Source organism: Grus americana, chromosome 8 (assembly GCF_028858705.1).
Source record: "Grus americana isolate bGruAme1 chromosome 8, bGruAme1.mat, whole genome shotgun sequence".
Classification (NCBI taxonomy): Eukaryota; Metazoa; Chordata; class Aves; order Gruiformes; family Gruidae; genus Grus; species Grus americana.
Window position 1 is genome coordinate 3,098,378 of NC_072859.1, and position 16,767 is coordinate 3,115,144.

The following is a 16,767-nucleotide window of genomic DNA, read 5'->3' on the forward strand; positions in this document are numbered from 1 at the left end:
AGATGGGAGAGAAGAGCAAGCAAGTTTAGGAAATAGTGCAGGAATTTTCACTACTGGTAAAAAACCAGGTTTGAGATCAAACCTCCCATCATACTATCATCGCATGTAAATAGTCTACACTACCTCTGAATCAACCCCTTTTTTTTTTTTTTAAACAGCTAACCAACAGATTTTATGTATGAAAGTACGGTATGTCAATAACAGCAGCTGAAGTTGTGGCAATGTGCAGGAGGGCACACCCTGAAGGCATTGCCCAAGACACAACCAAAAGCCCACAAAAAGCCGGGGTTTTCTCCACCGTTTGATATTAAATCCAACACATTTTGAATGTTATGTGGGATCTGTCACTTCTAAAGAACAATGGCTATAAATATATGTATGTATGTATCCATGTATCTACACATAAAATTCTTACGTGTCAAAATTAAGGCCAACCACAGAGTCTCATTTTTTTTCTTGTCTACTCAGACCAGAGTAATACATAATAATATATTAGTAATCTATCTGTTAAGACTTTAAAGCTGAAAATACCTAAAGGCAAGAAAAAAAAAATAAGGCACAGAGCAAGCTACTAGTGAGCCTGTGAAGGAAACCCTGTTCCCCATGGATTTACCTTCCATTCCTAAGACCAAATCCTCGGCAGAGATTGATCACAGGAGTTGACTCACTTTGGTGCATAGATGTCCTACGTTTTCTTTATCTTTTTATTCCCATGGCTGAAATTCACCCAAAGCTATTATCAACCCATTTGTAACATGACAGTGGTCACGGGAGTTTATTAGATGCAAAACACAAGCAGAAACCCCAGAGGACACAACCGTCCTTCAGTGGCCCACACGCAGATATGGCGGGACCCAAAGACACGTCTACACTGACGGTCCCGGCGGAGGAGATGCGTGAGGTCACACGCTGCGGTTATCGACAACACAGCCAAGGCCGCTCTCCTGTGCGGACACTGACTCACTGCAGTTCCTACCAGATAAGAGAAAATGCCAGCAGCTCTTCCTTGATTTGTCACCGCCACAAAACCATTGGAAATCTGAATTTTCCTACTTTTAGAAGCAGGGGTTTATTTTATTTTTATTTTTACACGCAGTTGTCCTTGACATGAGCTGCAGGCTGGCAAGGACTTTTATAGCCACAGACCGCTATGAAGCGGGTGGACTGATGTACAGACTGATATATAAGTTACTTAGCAAATAGCCATACTTAACTAATTAAACCAAGAGTCTTGAACAGCAGCTACAGGTGGAGCAAGCCGGGGTGAGCTCAGAGGCTCATGGAGGCACTGACGATGTCTTCTCCGTGTTTTCCTTAAGCTTTACGGAATCCACAAGACACAAAGCTGTCCAGCGATTCATTCATGAATGTCTCGTATCCATATACGTAATTCTACTGAAAAAAAAATGAGTAGACTTACTTACAATTGGTTTTACTGCAATACCACCGAGAAGTAGCAAACGTTTTGGGATAAGAGTGCTGAAAAAAATCTCATGACAAATTAGGAGACGTGCATTACCGTAAAGGAAGACTGAAACCTGTTCAGTTTTACACTGAAATAATTTCTATTCCAAGGTTAATCAGCCTTTTTGCAGCTCGATGGACTGATTCTGCGGTGGCCTGTCCTCGAGTCACGGGAAGGACGCATTGGGTACCGCAGGGTACGTCCTCCTCACCTGACGGGCGACCAGATTGCCCAGAGGCACCGCGCGTTAATGTCCCGCAAAAAGTGTGTTTGCGCATCTGGGAGAAATCTCATGAATCATTAAATCCTCATTTACCGAGCTCATACCTCGCAGCGTTTAGCACCTTGCTCTCTCCCGGGGAAGGGCTTTATCACCTCCGCGGGATGAGCGAGCCATGAGCTTGCCCAGGCTTTCCGGGGAGCAGCGCATCGCTCCGTGGGTCTGACCTTACCGCGCTGGATTACATCGCTCTGCTAAAAACCATCGGCCCGCAGCGGTGGGAGGACGGGGTGGGTGGCGATGCAAACACCGAAGGAGCCAAAGCTGGCGAGAGGGAGGCACTCGAGCTGTTTCCTCCTTCTGCCAGGAGACGAAGGCCAGATTTTTTAATTATTTTTATTTTTACTAAACAACTTGTCTTTCCTTGGAAGGCAAAGGAACGTCACCTGGGTACTACCTGTAGATTCACAAGACAAAGTTTTGTGTTTTGCAAGAGCTTTCCTCGGTGTCCTGCCACACAGGGAACTGGGAAAATATCAGCAAAGGCTGTTTTTTCCACCGTGATGGTTTGCCATCAGAGAACCGTGATTCAATTGCATCCACTAAGTCAACATATTTTTGCTAAGTGCATCTTGCAACATCACAAGCAATTATAGAAAGACGTTTCAATGAAGTCGAATTTTTCACCCTGACATTTATTACATTACACAATATAGCAGAAAAGTTGGTTTTCATCACATTGCAGAACATAACTGTTGAAATTTTTACATCGGAGTGAAATGTTAAAACTTTACCAAAGTGAGCTGTTCAGCTACAAGACTCCGACTGCTCATTCTGATTTGAAAGGAAACTGAATTTAAAATAGCAAATTCTCTTCAGGTCTATAATGCAAGGTTCAAGTCAGCAATTTTTCTGTGCATAGTCCCCTGCGCATGCTTTTCCAGCTTGGCCACCACTATATATTTTTGCAGGAAGATCTTTGGCCTCCTTGTTTGGTTTTTTTTTGGGTTTTTTTTTTTTTGGTATTCCCTCCTTCCTGTTAACTTCTGTTTAAGAAATAAAACGACGTCTGGTGGGTGCTGTTTAGATGACACGTGCGTTCCCAGGTGAGCAGCTCACAGTGGTCAGCCAGCAATGGGAGCCCACCACCCATCGATGAAGCTCTCCGGCTTCCCGTGCCCCATCCACGAGGTACGACTCCGGCTGCAGAACGAAGCACCGCGCTCCTGGGAGTGTTTTATTTCAGTCAGCTCCACCGACATCAGCTGATGTGGTTTCTCCTCTGTATATCAGACGCATCCTCAGTCCCATCCAAATCTCTCCTGGTAAATCCTTTGAAGTCAGTGCACCCAAAACGTGCTTTAAAAACAAAGCATTAAATAAAAAGAAAAGGGAAAATAAAGACACTGATTAAAGACCGCTCGCCGCCTGGCTTACGCCGTGTAAGGGACGGGTCAGACCTCCCTTGGTTCGACAGAAGGAGAACTCATGGAACTTTATCCTGAGCAATGACAGTTCGCAAGTTGAACATAAATTTTAAACATATATATTTAAATATATAAATATCTGTGTTCTTCATCTAGAAGACTGTATTTCTTGTATTCTGACCAGTTGGCGAAGACCCTTTAAAACCATTTCAAACACCCAAACATCTTGCTTCACAGCAGCTGGATGTAAAGGGAAGGTTTCTATTTTTCCAACGCAGCTTGAAAGCCAGAAGCATATGGGGAAGAGGTAGAATTTGCAAAAAAGACAATTGTCTTGTTTCCCCCATATATTTCCACTTGGCAAATACAAAGTCTAAGGTGAGTAATGGTGTGTTACACTATCCTATATTTTTTTTGGAATAAGGATGAAAAGAAGTCATGCAAAGCGCCCTGCAAACGGCAGGTTTTATCTGCAATGGGTAGAGTGAAGGAGAGAACCTTTCCATGCACTGCCCTGCCTTTATATGTAATATCTGACATTATAGATACATATATATGTATATATACTAGCTGATATTATTGTAATGTCAGCTCCTGGCAGCCTGCAGGCTTTTGGGACACCGCTATTGACACAGGGGCTGGACACAGCAATGAAACTGCGGGGAACGGCTGCTTCCAGGGTGGCCGTGGGGCCGGCGTGCCGGCCAGATGCTTTTCCTTTTCTTTGGTATTTTCCATACTGAAATCGAGTTGCAAAACATCCAAACTTCCAGTGAACCAGAAACCTTTTCTGTTGTTTTTTCTGGGGTTATTTTTGCACATCCGGAGCCGCTTAGCTACTGGGCAGCTGCCTGATGCTCCATCACCCCACCCCACCCTGGATCTTCTGGGCACCCCAGCTCACCGCTGCGGGACAAGGCTCCATGCAGATAAATCAGGAAAAGGCAAAACACGCCCGGCCCTGGCGCTGGTGCGGAGAACCGCGTCTCAGCAGACCCCGAACAGACTGATTGTCCCCAGCACGTCCCAGCAGACGGCGGCACGGGGAGAGGAGAGTGCTGGGGCGGGCAGGGGCCGAACCGAATTTTAATCTGTTCTTCTGCGAAATAAATAAAAAAATAGCCGTGACCTTTTGCTATTTCCATTAATCATATTTGATAATGCGACCCATGGTTTCCATGATCTCCTTTACTGCTGGATGCAGCCATTACCCGTTAGCGACTTAATGAAGCCTACTAATTACAGGCACCTCGCTAATCTAGGCTTTGCTTCCGTATCTTGTTTCCAAAGTGCCACGGCAGAGTGACATGGAAAAGAGAGTGTAGATGTTCCTCCCGGGGAATTCAGAACACACGACGCTGGTGAACAGCTTCTGCGTTGCTGCTGAAGCCCCCAGCCGCTGTCGGCACGCCATCGCATCACTCCTGCGTCACCGCTAATTGCTGGCAAACAGCAATTGCTTGGCATAGCACATCAGGTTCGGGCTCATAAAGGAAATAAAAATAGAAGAAGAAAAGGAAATGAGCGATATATCTGAGGATTTAAGATGCCAAATGGTTATGTCATTTATCTTCTGGCAAGCCCTTGTCCCACGCTGCCTGAAAGAAAGAGAGAGAAAAGACGCTCAGGCATGCAATAACAGAAGAAGGTCTACGGTCCGGTGGGTTATTGAAACCTGCTCTAAACTGGCTTGAAAGAAATTTCTCCACCTAAAAATGCGGGGAAAAAAATGTGACTTTAAACGAGATGTTAAAAGAGACTTGAAGCTGAGGGAGGGACAGCAGACGGAGTCAATCAGCATTACTAAATTTTGGACCTCTGCAAGGTCAAACAAGCACCAGCTCAAAACGGGAAGAGGTTACTGGAGGCAAAACTACTTAATTGGTGTTTTTCAGCAGCTTTATTAGGCAAAGGGGAAAATGCTAAACACGGCGCAGGCTGTCAGGCCGCTGGTTCCTCCCAGCCTTTAATATCAGCTGCAACGAGTGCTGCAGCGGGACGGCAAACCCAAACTTCAGCAACTGCCCACGGCGCGTGTCCCACTTCGGCACCCACGGCGGGTTTCGCCACCGACCCCGACCCCGTTTCAGCCTCTGCTCCCGCCGCCACCGCTCATCCCACCCCGGGATCCGTGGGCAAACGAGGTCATGGCTCCTCCGCAGCCACCGCCTGCGGCATCCCAGCTGCAAGAGAGAGCCCTGGGGCGATGGAGGGAGGGACGGAGGGACGGAGGGATGGAGGGGCTTCCACATCCGCCGCTGCCAGTGCGCAATGTGATCTCAGCCATTCAGGTTGGGTCTGTTTCTGCCAACAGCTAGCACGGATTAGTTAGTGTCATAAACAGCGTTTGACCATAATACAAAAATGTCCTGTTCAAATCCCCAGGGTTTAGTAAAACAGGACCAGGAGGAAGGATTTGTATTAAATCCACAGCTGCAAAGTATCAGTATTTCTCCTTCCCAAACATGCTGGCAAAATACTTGTCTCAATTTCTTTTAATGTCATCACGTTAATTCCGTTTCATATTTTCCAGAACGCTCGCTAAACAACATGTTGACAACCAAATGTCTGTAACATGCTTAGCCCAAGCTGGATGCAGAACATGCCTCCTACACCAACCTCCTCCTCTGAAGCACTTCATGACCCGCCTTACGGAAGAGGCGAGTTTCCGCCGCCCGTGCAGAGCAGGGGCTGGCCCCAGCCCCCCGTCCCCGCGACCCCGTCCAGAAAGTTGGGCAAGGAGCAGATGTGAAGCTAAATTAGAAAACGCTATCAAAGAAATTGTATAACTTTACCTGCATAGCTTGTTCTGCAATGGCAGAAGTTATAGGTTCACACCCGAATAAGAACGGAGCTGCCTATTTTTTCTTGCTGACTTTTGATTTGCCTAAAAAAATACATCTGGCTGAGAATTAGAGGGGAACACAAAGGCCAAAACCTTCCCACACGCTCAGGTTTCTGCTTTTAGTTCGGCCACAGGCTTCAAGGCGGAGGCCCTGGAAGAGCATTGCTCTGATTAAAGGCAAAATACTTTCTGAGCGTAAAGTTGGACCAACGTTCAGTTCCCCAGGGTTTTTCTGGCAGGTCTCGGGCAGACGTCGCAAACGGGGCCGATGGCTCCAGGCGCAGACGGAGCTGCGGGGAAGCCGAAGTGCCATCAGGACAATCGGTCTCCACAGACATCAGACGTCGCCCGCCCCAGCCCTCGCACCAGCGCCTGCTGCCCCCGTCACGGCCGGGGTCTCCCTTTCAGTGCCCCGTTTGCCCCCGCCTATGTCTCAGACCCGGCTGGGTTTGTGGCACCGCCGGGGTCCAGGTGTCCCCTGGCCCATGGCTGCCTGCTTTGGGACTTTGCTTTTCTATTCCCGCACATCTCCTGCCAAAACCTAAAGAGAACGGAAACCTTTTGACTTGGCCGTGGGCCCCCAGTATCTGCTTGAGCCACGTTTGCGTGTCTTGGCACCCAAGGGTTAAATGGACACATGAGGAATTCCTGTTCCTATGATACCGAATATTGTGGGGTTTGGTTAGTCTAAAGGTTAACAAGTCACTCTGTCAACTCCAGTGCAGCACTGCCCATTCTTCGCGTGCGAAATAGTAATAACTTAATTGGATGAGTCACATCAATACACAATCTAGCCCGTATGCGAAGTGTAAAAGCACAGCAGTGATGGGTGAATTTACAGCTTCAGGAAATGTCTACATGCTTTTGCTTTGAGCCAGCATCAGAGCAAACTCGTGTTATGTAAATGCACGCGGTTGCACAACGGATCTCGCATCCACCGGCGTGCGCAGAGCGGCTGAACAGCGCCATGCAAAAACGAGGTCATCGCTGCCAGAAAGGCAGGGATCTGCGGGAGGTCCGGCCGTGCTCGAGAGCACCGCAGCCCCTGCACACCGACTTCTCAAGTTTCATCCCACAGACAAAATATCCTGGGTCAAGCCAGAAAAAGCGTCGTTGCGGCCCCGTTTCCCTGCCAAAATGACTTTTATTCTCGCTGATGCAAATGCTCTCGAGCTCAGCGCTCTCATGCTCTCCAGGGCAACAGGATTTTATTCTGAGCGTTCGCCTCCACTGCTGAAGAAGACAGGCAAGCGGAGATTTCAGGTACCTCTGCAGCAGCTGGAGACTGTCCCAAGTCCTGCAGAAAGGGAATGCCGTCTCAGGGCCAGGGCCAGGGCCGGGGCCAGGCTTCCCCGGGCTGGGACCAACGCGGGCTCCACCGCTGCTTCTCAGGAGCATTGAGCTCTCTGCCGTCACACCACGCTAGCGAGACGGCGCTTCCGCGTCCTGCAGGCATCCCCTCAAATAATTTCTGACTTCTGAAATAATTCATTCTCTAAACATACCTTGTGCCCGCTTCTAGGTATGCATGCATTTGGTTGGAAGGAAATATTGCAGGCTTAAACAGATGAACCAGGCACTGAAGGAAGGGAAAATGAGAAACAAAGGACAAAATTCTTCAGCTGAGGAAAAATGTTCTTGGTTTCCCATCAGGTGCCAGAAGTGGAAGAGGGTTTTTTTTCATTACTATTCTCTGCTGGCCCAATTGTTATCGCAGTGTGTAGCGAAGGCTTTTCCAGCATTTTGATCTGAACAGGTTTGGAGGAACTTCCCTCCTCGACCTGCTTTTTAGGAAATCCAAGATGAAATGGGTTGAGAGCAGCCCTGAGGAGAAGGACTTGGGGATGTTGGTGGATGAGAAGCTCAACTTGAGCTGGCAGTGTGCGCTGGCAACCCAGAAAGCCAACGGTGATCTGGGCTGCATCAAGAGAGGTGTGACCAGCAGGTCGAGGGAGGTGATCCTGCCCCTCTACTCCGCTCTGGTGAGACCCCACCTGCAGTACTGCATCCAGCTCTGGGGGCCCCAGGACAAGAAGGACATGGAGCTGTTGGAGCGAGTCCAGAGGAGGCCACGAAGCTGATCAGAGGGCTGGAGCACCTCTGCTATGGAGATGGGCTGAGAGAGTTGGGGTTGTTCAGCCTGGAGAAGAGAAGGCTCCAGGGAGATCTAATTGTGGTTTACCAGTTTCTGAAGGGGCCTACAGGAAAGCTGGTGAGGGACTGTTTATCAGGGAGTGCAGTGACAGGACAAGGGGAATGGCCTGAAGCTGCAGGAGGGGAGATTTGGATGAGATGTGAGGCAGAAATCCTTCCCTGTGAGGGTGCTGAGGCCCTGGCACAGGGTGCCCAGAGAAGCTGTGGCTGCCCCTGGCTCCCTGGCAGTGTTCAAGGCCAGGTTGGATGGGGCTTTGGGCAACCTGGGCTGGTGGAGGGTGTCCCTGCCCATGGCAGGGGGTGGGACTGGATGGGCTGTGAGGTCCCTTCCCACCCAAACCCGTCTGGGGTTCTGTGATTCTGTGAAAGGCAGCGAGGACCCACACCCAATGCCCGTGCCGTAACTCCCTGCCGTAGCTCTGACACAGCAGCACAAGCCACCGGGCAGGGTGCTGCTACCAGAGTCTGTCCGCAGGAGTAAAACCAGATTGATGCGCTGTTCCTGCACGCTGCGCTGCTCAAAAAAGTTGTGGTTTTAACATCTAAACTATCGAACAAGCAAAACTTGCTCGTGAGCTGCCCCATATATTCACGGTAAGGTGAAGATGGCACGTCAATGATCAAAATAAACTGCCTGAAAACAGTAGGTGCCAAATATAATTAACTTTTATTGTCTGATAACACTGTGATAATAAAAACTGTATAATGCATGATAAAAAAATTCCACGAAACAAGAATAGGTACATACTATAAAATAAAAAATACAAATACTATGTTACAATAGGGGGAAGAAAAACATTAAAAAGCAAATATTACAATAAAATAATGGTGCCAGTTTCTTCCTGTATTCCAAAATTTATTGAAAATGTTTAAATTATGAAGCACTTATATAAGTTACTTTTATTTTCTCTCTTGATTTTAAACATGCACTAACTCAAGCAGAAATAAAACCTATTAATCAATACAGAAAACGTTATTAATCACGTAACATTGCATGGAGATTTAAGGAGGGATGATGCAGCGGCTGCTAAAAGAAATGCATTATAATTACTTTCCTTCCCACGGGCTTACAGAATTTAGCAATTAAAACCAGCTCAATAATTCCCAATAAAAGCAACAGCCACCAAATTAGCAATAAACTCTGACAAACGAGCAGCTGTCGTAAGAATTGTTTGTCAGAGAACTATCGAGCCCAAGATCCGCTGCGCTTCGAACGGGCTGCGCGGGGAGCGGCGGCACTCACTGCGGCCAGGACCAGTGCCGGGGCCGGGGTCTGGCAGCCCCAGCGGCACGAGCGGGTGAAATCCCAACCCAACCGCCGCCAACAGCGATCCCGAGATTGCCATTCCGCTTACAGCCCTTGCAGAGAAACCCACAAGCACTCCTGCTTGCAGCGCGCTTTGTTTTCGCCGCGACGACGCGCCTCGCCAAAGGGGTTGTGCTTTTCGTCTCGGACAAGCAACCCGCGGGGCAGCCGGGGATGCCTTTTCCCCCTCTCACCTCTGCAGACACCGTCCTGCGTTGTTCCGCATTAACTCAGGGGCGGCAATCTCGCCCCGCACTGAACTGCGCGGCCCCTACCACCTTCTTCCCACAAAGTTCGTGACAAGGGCAGGAGCCAGCCAAGCGCCCCGCAGGCGTGACGCCGGGGTCCCGCAGCGCCAGGCCATCGGGGGCCAAGGCAGCTCCTTCTGCTCTGTCCGATTACCGTATTTCAAAGGAGGTCGGAAGTTTTCGGAGGTGCAACTGCTATTTTCTATGCTTTTGCAGAGCTTCCTCAGCACTTGTTGAGATGGTACTGAAACAATCTATGTCCACGCACGGTCTTTCATCATTCGGCATACTAAAAATGGATTTTTAAGATGAGCCCTTAACACGTGGAACTACTTCACATTCTTACCGAGGAATGCGTTATCTGTCCCCAGTAAACATTGCCACTGTCCCTTTGCAGAAATGTAATGCTTTTTTTAATCATGATCAAATGCAAAATCACTTTTACTTTAAACATTTTGGTCAGAAATACATGAACTAACAATAACTTAACACACAGGTGCTACTAGCTCAAGGATTCAAGCAATGTAATTTTGTGGAACAAAAGACAAAAAGAAAATGTAAGAGGTTGGATGCTCTGCTGAGTGGATAAATGCATTCTTAAACAGCAGTAAAGCGGGCTTCAATTTTTGTGAAAATATTTGTGATGAAAAGATTAAAGAGCGGATCCTTCTTTGCATCAGGTGCAAAAGCTCTACTAGCATTAACAAACAGCTGAGGATCCCATTTCCAATATCTAAGATGCATAGACTCCATTTTTTTGACATCCAAAGTTTGTTGGTTTTTTTTTTAAGGGACACCACTCATGCAAGAAAAGTGAAATTTGAAAGACAGCTTGATGATGGGGTTAGGCCAGCGTGGCCAGGGGTTATGAGCGAGCAAAGCCCCTTCCAGGAGAAGAAACCGACCTTAACACAGCGAGCAAGCCGCCAAGTGACTCGGCGTACGCGGGAGCTGCTGTTGCCTGGCACAGCTTAGCAATTACCGACTTCTCAAACCAAAGTCAGAGGTCATTGATACAAAGCAGAGTGGAATCTGGGCCCAAGCCCAGGTATACATACACTGTCTCTGTTACTAAAGCTTTAGACTACTGTGTTTCTAATTCCATCTTATGTTTCAAGATACGCCCAGCTTACATTGATTACATATCAGACAATTGCCCCGCTACAAGAAACCAGTGTTTACAATTTTGTAAGGAAAAAACCACACCACTGAACCCAATGACCATACTCAAAATAAACTAATTCAATAGTTTTTAAAATAAGGATATCAGCATACTGAAATGTTTTCAATGTTTTTAGTTTTTAAAAAAGTACAAAATCATATTGAAACTTGAAAATTCACAAGAAAATGTTTTCAGGAGTTTTGCACAATCCTGTTCAGGAGCGTGACGCTCTGATGATGTTTTTTTGACTCCAGTTATAAAGACAGAAACAGCTTCTTGAAGGAGTGGGACCTATGACACATCCTCTACGTATGGTTGTTGTTAAGATTGTTCTTATTAAAGAATCTGCTTGCTTCAACACTGCTAAGAGACACGGAGCAGCGAGATGGGTTCTGTTTCCTGTATTCAATGCTTTCCATCATAGCTTGCTTGATCACCTGGAAAACAGTGAACAACGTGCCAGTCAGGGAAATAACTAATATTTTAATGATGTATTAACTGATAGAAAAGGCCCCCTCAGATGTTACAACTGTTGCTCCTGCTTTTACCACTGCTCCATCATTGAACAAAGTGGTTGCTGAGTATTACTACAAATACTATTTTCTTGATTGTATAAAACACTGATTTAAATGTAGTTAATATATAAAGATTTGACAGAATACCACTGCCAAAGAAGTCACACAAGAATATGCACCATTTGAACCAAGTCCCAATGAAATTCTGAAAGGTAAATCAAACATTGAGAAAATCCATACTTAAAGGATATAGATAATAACTATTATTTTGAGAAAATATCCACATTTGCTTCCTTTGTCCTGAAGTAACAAGATTTGTTCACTATATTGAAAAAAAACCCCATTTATTTATCTGGGATGACCATTTACACTTGTGAATATGGCAAGTATGGATGCTGGGATCATGGTCTCGTGTTACAGCTAGCATCAATAAAAAATAATTATTACTGAGTTAGTTGATAAAGACATTTCCAGAGATCTTTACCAAAATCTTCCATTTTCCTTTTTTTCCAGTGAGAAGATCAGCATACCTTAAGAGCTGAGTATAAAGCCCTGAATATAATGTCTACGTCCTGTGCAGACACCTGTGCTCAGTTACCCTGCAGTACTTTTGATGGTAAAATGACCAAAAAAAACCAAATTAAAAAGAAATTAACTTACTTAGGGTACAATCCAGCTCTCATTAAAATAAAGCAGGTTTTTTTCCCACTGACTACACATGGGCTTTGATCCAGCCTCAATTCAGAGAATAGCAAGGGGCACAACTAAATGCAGGAAGCACTTTATATGTCATAATAATCAGGCAAACCCTGAAGTAAACGCCTGTACCTTCTGTATGACAGGTTTAGGGCTTTCCTCACATCACCTACTTTCCTATTTAACATTCTAGACCCTTTAAGCGCCTTCCACACCGGCATACGTACATCTATGTTATTGAGGGTGTTGAACTCCATGAGATCATGAAGCCTCTTGAAAGCTTCATTGGGATACTGGAAGTTGAAGGTGGAGAACGGTGTATTCGGATCATCAAAAATGTCAAAGTCTGCAAAATCCTTCTCTTCCTGTGTTTCTCTTGGAACGCCTGCATACGGAACAAAAATACAATCTAAATGTTAGGTCTGAGGACTTACCGCCTCATTTTTTAATGGGTCTTTTGAAATCTCTAACGACTACAGATAGACTTAAAGAGTTATTTCAGAGACAAAACATTTCTAGCATATAATCACCAGGTCATTATAAAGCTTCAAAGGGAAAGCTGGCTTTAGCATCAGAAACTGTGTGCTCACCTGGAGCTTTGTACTTCCGGAAGTTGATGTTGGCCAAAACAAAATGGATTATAGTTGGACAGTCTTTCTCTGAAGAGGTATCCTTTGGTTTGAAAACATAGCACTCCTTCATGCCCTCTCGATCAAATACATTTGGGTCTATTTTTGGGAAAGGGAGCTTGTTCATTTTGGCCCATTTTTCAGCAAGCAAAATTTCCTGAGAAAGATAACAAAGACTCAGGTGCATATAAGCATCCACTGCAAAGTGAGATTATCTTTAGAGACACGGGTCAAACTGGTTACTAGAAGCAGTTTTATTAACTCTTTGGGCAACCTGGGCTAGTGGAGGGTGTCCGTGCCCATGGCAGGGGTTGGAACTAGATGGGCTTTGAGGTGCCTTCCAACCCAAACCAGCTTGTGATTCTGTGATTCTATGAACTCACGCTTCGTTACGGCAGAAGACCCGATCAAGTCAATCTTTGTCTAGATGACCCAGTATGGCACCACCTGCGATGATTCACAGGAAGGAAAGAGCAGGTCTGTCACATAAATATTGGGGCGAATTTACAGAGCTGACAGCTAGAAAAACCCATCCATAATTTTACTTGCAAAACTGAGTATCAGTGCTATGGAAACCAAGGAGAGTTAATAAACACAAATCACGCGTTGTTATGTTCAGAGTCACATCACAGCGCAGACCAGCATTTGAAAGCATGCTAAGTAATAAGTAAGTCTGGAAAACAAGCCTTTTTTCCCTCGTGACAACTCAGTAAACAAAATAATTTGTAAATAATGACTCAAAAGCGTGTAATGAGGGTGTGCGAGAGGGAAGGTCAACAACATCTTTAATCTTGGTTTTGAATGAAATAGGACCCTTCTTTGTGCAACTGTTTTGGATACGCAAAAGATTAAAAGATAGTGGGTGTAAAATGATAAACCAAGAGTAGAGTTACTGACTTCAGCTGGCTGCTTTCCCTACGTGTTGGAGTAATAAAAGTATATCAGAGCTCTACCCTAGATACAGGCCAACTCTTGAACTGGCGTTTACTCCTTGCAATGCAAGCAGAACCATGGGATTGCACAGCCAGCAAACAAAACTGGTTTCTGTCCTTCAGGCCATTAGCACACAGCCTCTGCTTGTGGGATGTACCTGTGCATTAGCTAGAGGTACGTCACTCTTTCTAATATACATATATTTGTGCTTAGGAAATAATGAACCTTTCCCTTCAACGGTGGCTTCATGAAAACCTAAGGCGCCATTTAATTTTCCCACCATTTTTTCTTGCGTAAAAGGATTTTGCCTTTTGGAAATTAAGAGTTTACAGAAAAACATTCAGGGCACCACTTGACTTCCAATCAATCTCTCCACGTTATCCTACGTTCCCCAAAATGGAACAGAAAATTGCAGCTGACGGAGATGGAAAGCTCATGCATTGGCTAAGAGTAACAGAGACAATGAGACACAAACGTTTGCGCAGACTCCACGTGCAGAACACAACACAGGGAGGAAAAAGAAGATGTTTCAGAGGAGATGGCAGTGCTGTGTCAGTAAATTTAGCTGATGGGCAAAATACTCTGTCATGACAAAAAAGGAGACAAATTCTTAAACAAATAGAAAATTAAAGGAAGAAACAGGCTGTGGGATTCAGTCAGTTAAAGAAAAATGAAGGATCTTGGCACTATTACGAGTCTTCTCAGTGCTCTACTCTTCCAGGGAGTCCCTAAGAGACCTAGAGATTACAGAAGTTACTCCTTTTTATCCTCATGAAGCTTGTTTTCCTTTGCATTTGACAACACTGATCTAGAGTTCACTTTGCTGTTGATACTATTTTCTAACATTGTTTTGCAATTTTGTCCCTTGATAGCAAGAGGAAGGAAAAAAATGCCAGTTGTTTCTCAGACAGACATGTTGTCTTGGTTATTTTATAATATACACTTGGGTTTCAAATAAATATTGCCTCTTTTTTTAGTACCTCACAATGGTTTCATTAGTGCTGCTTTTTCTGCGTCAGCTACCAAAATGATTCAACATTAAACTTTTGTGATCAGTTGGAGCTGTCTGGCTGTGTAGGTTGTACAGGTCGTACAGAATAACAGCTGTGCTTTCCACACCTTCTACAGAAAATAATGTCATTTAATCTCTATTCTTCTGTGGTTGTTTTGCTCTGGCCTGAATGGATTTAGGAATCCTACTTAAACCAGTTCTGGGATTATCCTAGTGAGATGTAAATCAACAGTTAGCCCCTCTTCCAAAATGTTATATGTTTAGCAATAGCAGAGTGAGTGAGTGAAGACGTATTTCTGCAAGATGATGACGGAAAACCATGCATTTACATCACAGAGGAAAACAGCTGTACAGAACTAGAGCGCTAGCACAATGGCAAATGACTTAATTGTTTAGTAGTGACATAAGGTAAAATTCTGCAATTCAGTGTGAAGCCAAGATTTCCATAAAAACAACAGAGCTACTACTTCAAACAAATTATATTAGCCGCCTTTGTGTCAGCGGTCTCACGTGAGTCATGTAAACAGGAACTGAGGCAGAGTGTAATATTCTGCCTTGACATAGAAAGAAATTCCTCCAATGCTGTTGATACAACAGCACTAAGGCCTTCTAGAACCATGAAATGTGTAACCAACCCGACTGGAAGAATACAACTCAGTCAACTTAAATTTATGAACACAAAGAAAGGAATGGCCTCTCTTACTTACTTTGAAAGGAGGACTGGAATCACTTGGCCTCGCTGAAAAATCGAAAGAGATGATGAGATCAACGCCTCTTTGAGGTCTTAAGATAAGTGGGTATGGCAGGTTAAACGTAAGCCCACTGTCCACTATATGAATCTTTTTGCTCTTCACATCTAGTGGCTCATATATCCTCTCAAACTCATCTGGATCTGCGCAGAACAAACAAAACCAAAACAAAACAGGAATAAGAACTGAAATTGTGATAGGCTTTCCCATGTTTTCCCAAGTACTGAAGGTTCCACAGAATTTAAAGTATACAGCATCCCAGCTAAACATACCACAAACTCATCATGTGTAACCTTAACTCTCACCTTAACAACTGGAGAATGAGAGGGAAAAAGCAGAGCTGGAAGGCACCTCCGTAGGTGAGGTACACATGTGCCCTGTCCTAAGGCAGAAGCAGAGGTGGCTCCAGACATACCCAACGGGGACAAATGCCCAGGCTGGACCCCAGCCTTGCCAGCTTTACCCCTTCATCCCTAACAACCCAGACGCAAAGGAAAGTGTTTATGAGACGTGAAGAGAGAGACTCCTAACGTACATCCCCTCAGTGTCCTACAACTCCCGCCCAAAGCTCTTCCTCCAGGTTCCCTCCCAACCCCCCTTGGCCTTCCCAGCTCCTCTTCCCCAAATAACTGAGATTTGCCTAAAAAGCCTTAACGTGGCTCTGCTCTTGCATGATGCTTGTCTATTTTTCTGTTCATCAGAATTCGGACTGCCAAGTCACATCACTTGCTTCTCAGCCTACACCAAATCTCACGACCTCATAGTCACTACTATACTGGGAACAGAAAGGAACGGTAACCCATAGCCGTATCTGAAGTTTAAGCATTGGGTAGAATTACAGGTAAGCCATTTACTGCTACTCCTGTATAGCATAAACTAGTCTCCTATCTCTGATGCCCACACCGAGGCCTGAAGAAGATGGTATTTCCCCTTTAACCCTAGAATTCGCTGGGTTCAGCTTAGGAAAGAACGAGCCATTTTCCCAAAGTGCCTTTGCACTTATCCAAGTCTCTGGATACTAATAAATGATCCCTGCAGTTCTTTTCTCCTGACAGTTTTTTCTTGCTCTAGATCTTAAAAATATTTCCTGTGCATGTTTTTACCTTTTGACTAAAAACTAACGCTAATATCTGTAGAGGGCAGTGTAATCCAAGGAATGACAAATAGAATAATATAATCATTTCTTGTATAATTAAATTTCCTAGCACCTACTTACTGGTGATGGAAGTAATCTGAAAAAAGATATTTTAATGTGAAGAAAATCCATCAGAAAGAATTCAAACTCTAGTTCCTATCATTTCAGGATCCATGATAAAAAAATATTGTTATGAGTAACAAAAAAAATCTCAGAACAGGTATTTTGTCTTTTTATTTCTGTTATTGTTATTATTGTTTATTAAAGGGCA

At 45.0% G+C, this 16,767-nt stretch overlaps 1 protein-coding gene across 9 annotated transcripts in view; it reads right to left on the reverse strand.

Moving 5' to 3' along the window:
* Nucleotides 1-8,759: 8,759 nt before the first annotated feature.
* PLA2G4A (phospholipase A2 group IVA) overlaps nucleotides 8,760-16,767 on the reverse strand; it is a 114,487-nt gene continuing 106,479 nt past the window's right edge. For all 9 annotated transcript variants that reach the window (XM_054834126.1, XM_054834128.1, XM_054834127.1 and 6 more), the window contains 4 exons: nucleotides 15,320-15,504; nucleotides 12,629-12,824; nucleotides 12,266-12,423; nucleotides 8,760-11,264 (listed from right to left, as the gene is read on the reverse strand). In XM_054834126.1, the coding sequence (XP_054690101.1) occupies nucleotides 11,133-11,264; nucleotides 12,266-12,423; nucleotides 12,629-12,824; nucleotides 15,320-15,504 (671 nt within the window). In that variant the 3' untranslated portion in view covers nucleotides 8,760-11,132. The remainder of the gene's footprint in view (nucleotides 11,265-12,265; nucleotides 12,424-12,628; nucleotides 12,825-15,319; nucleotides 15,505-16,767) is intronic.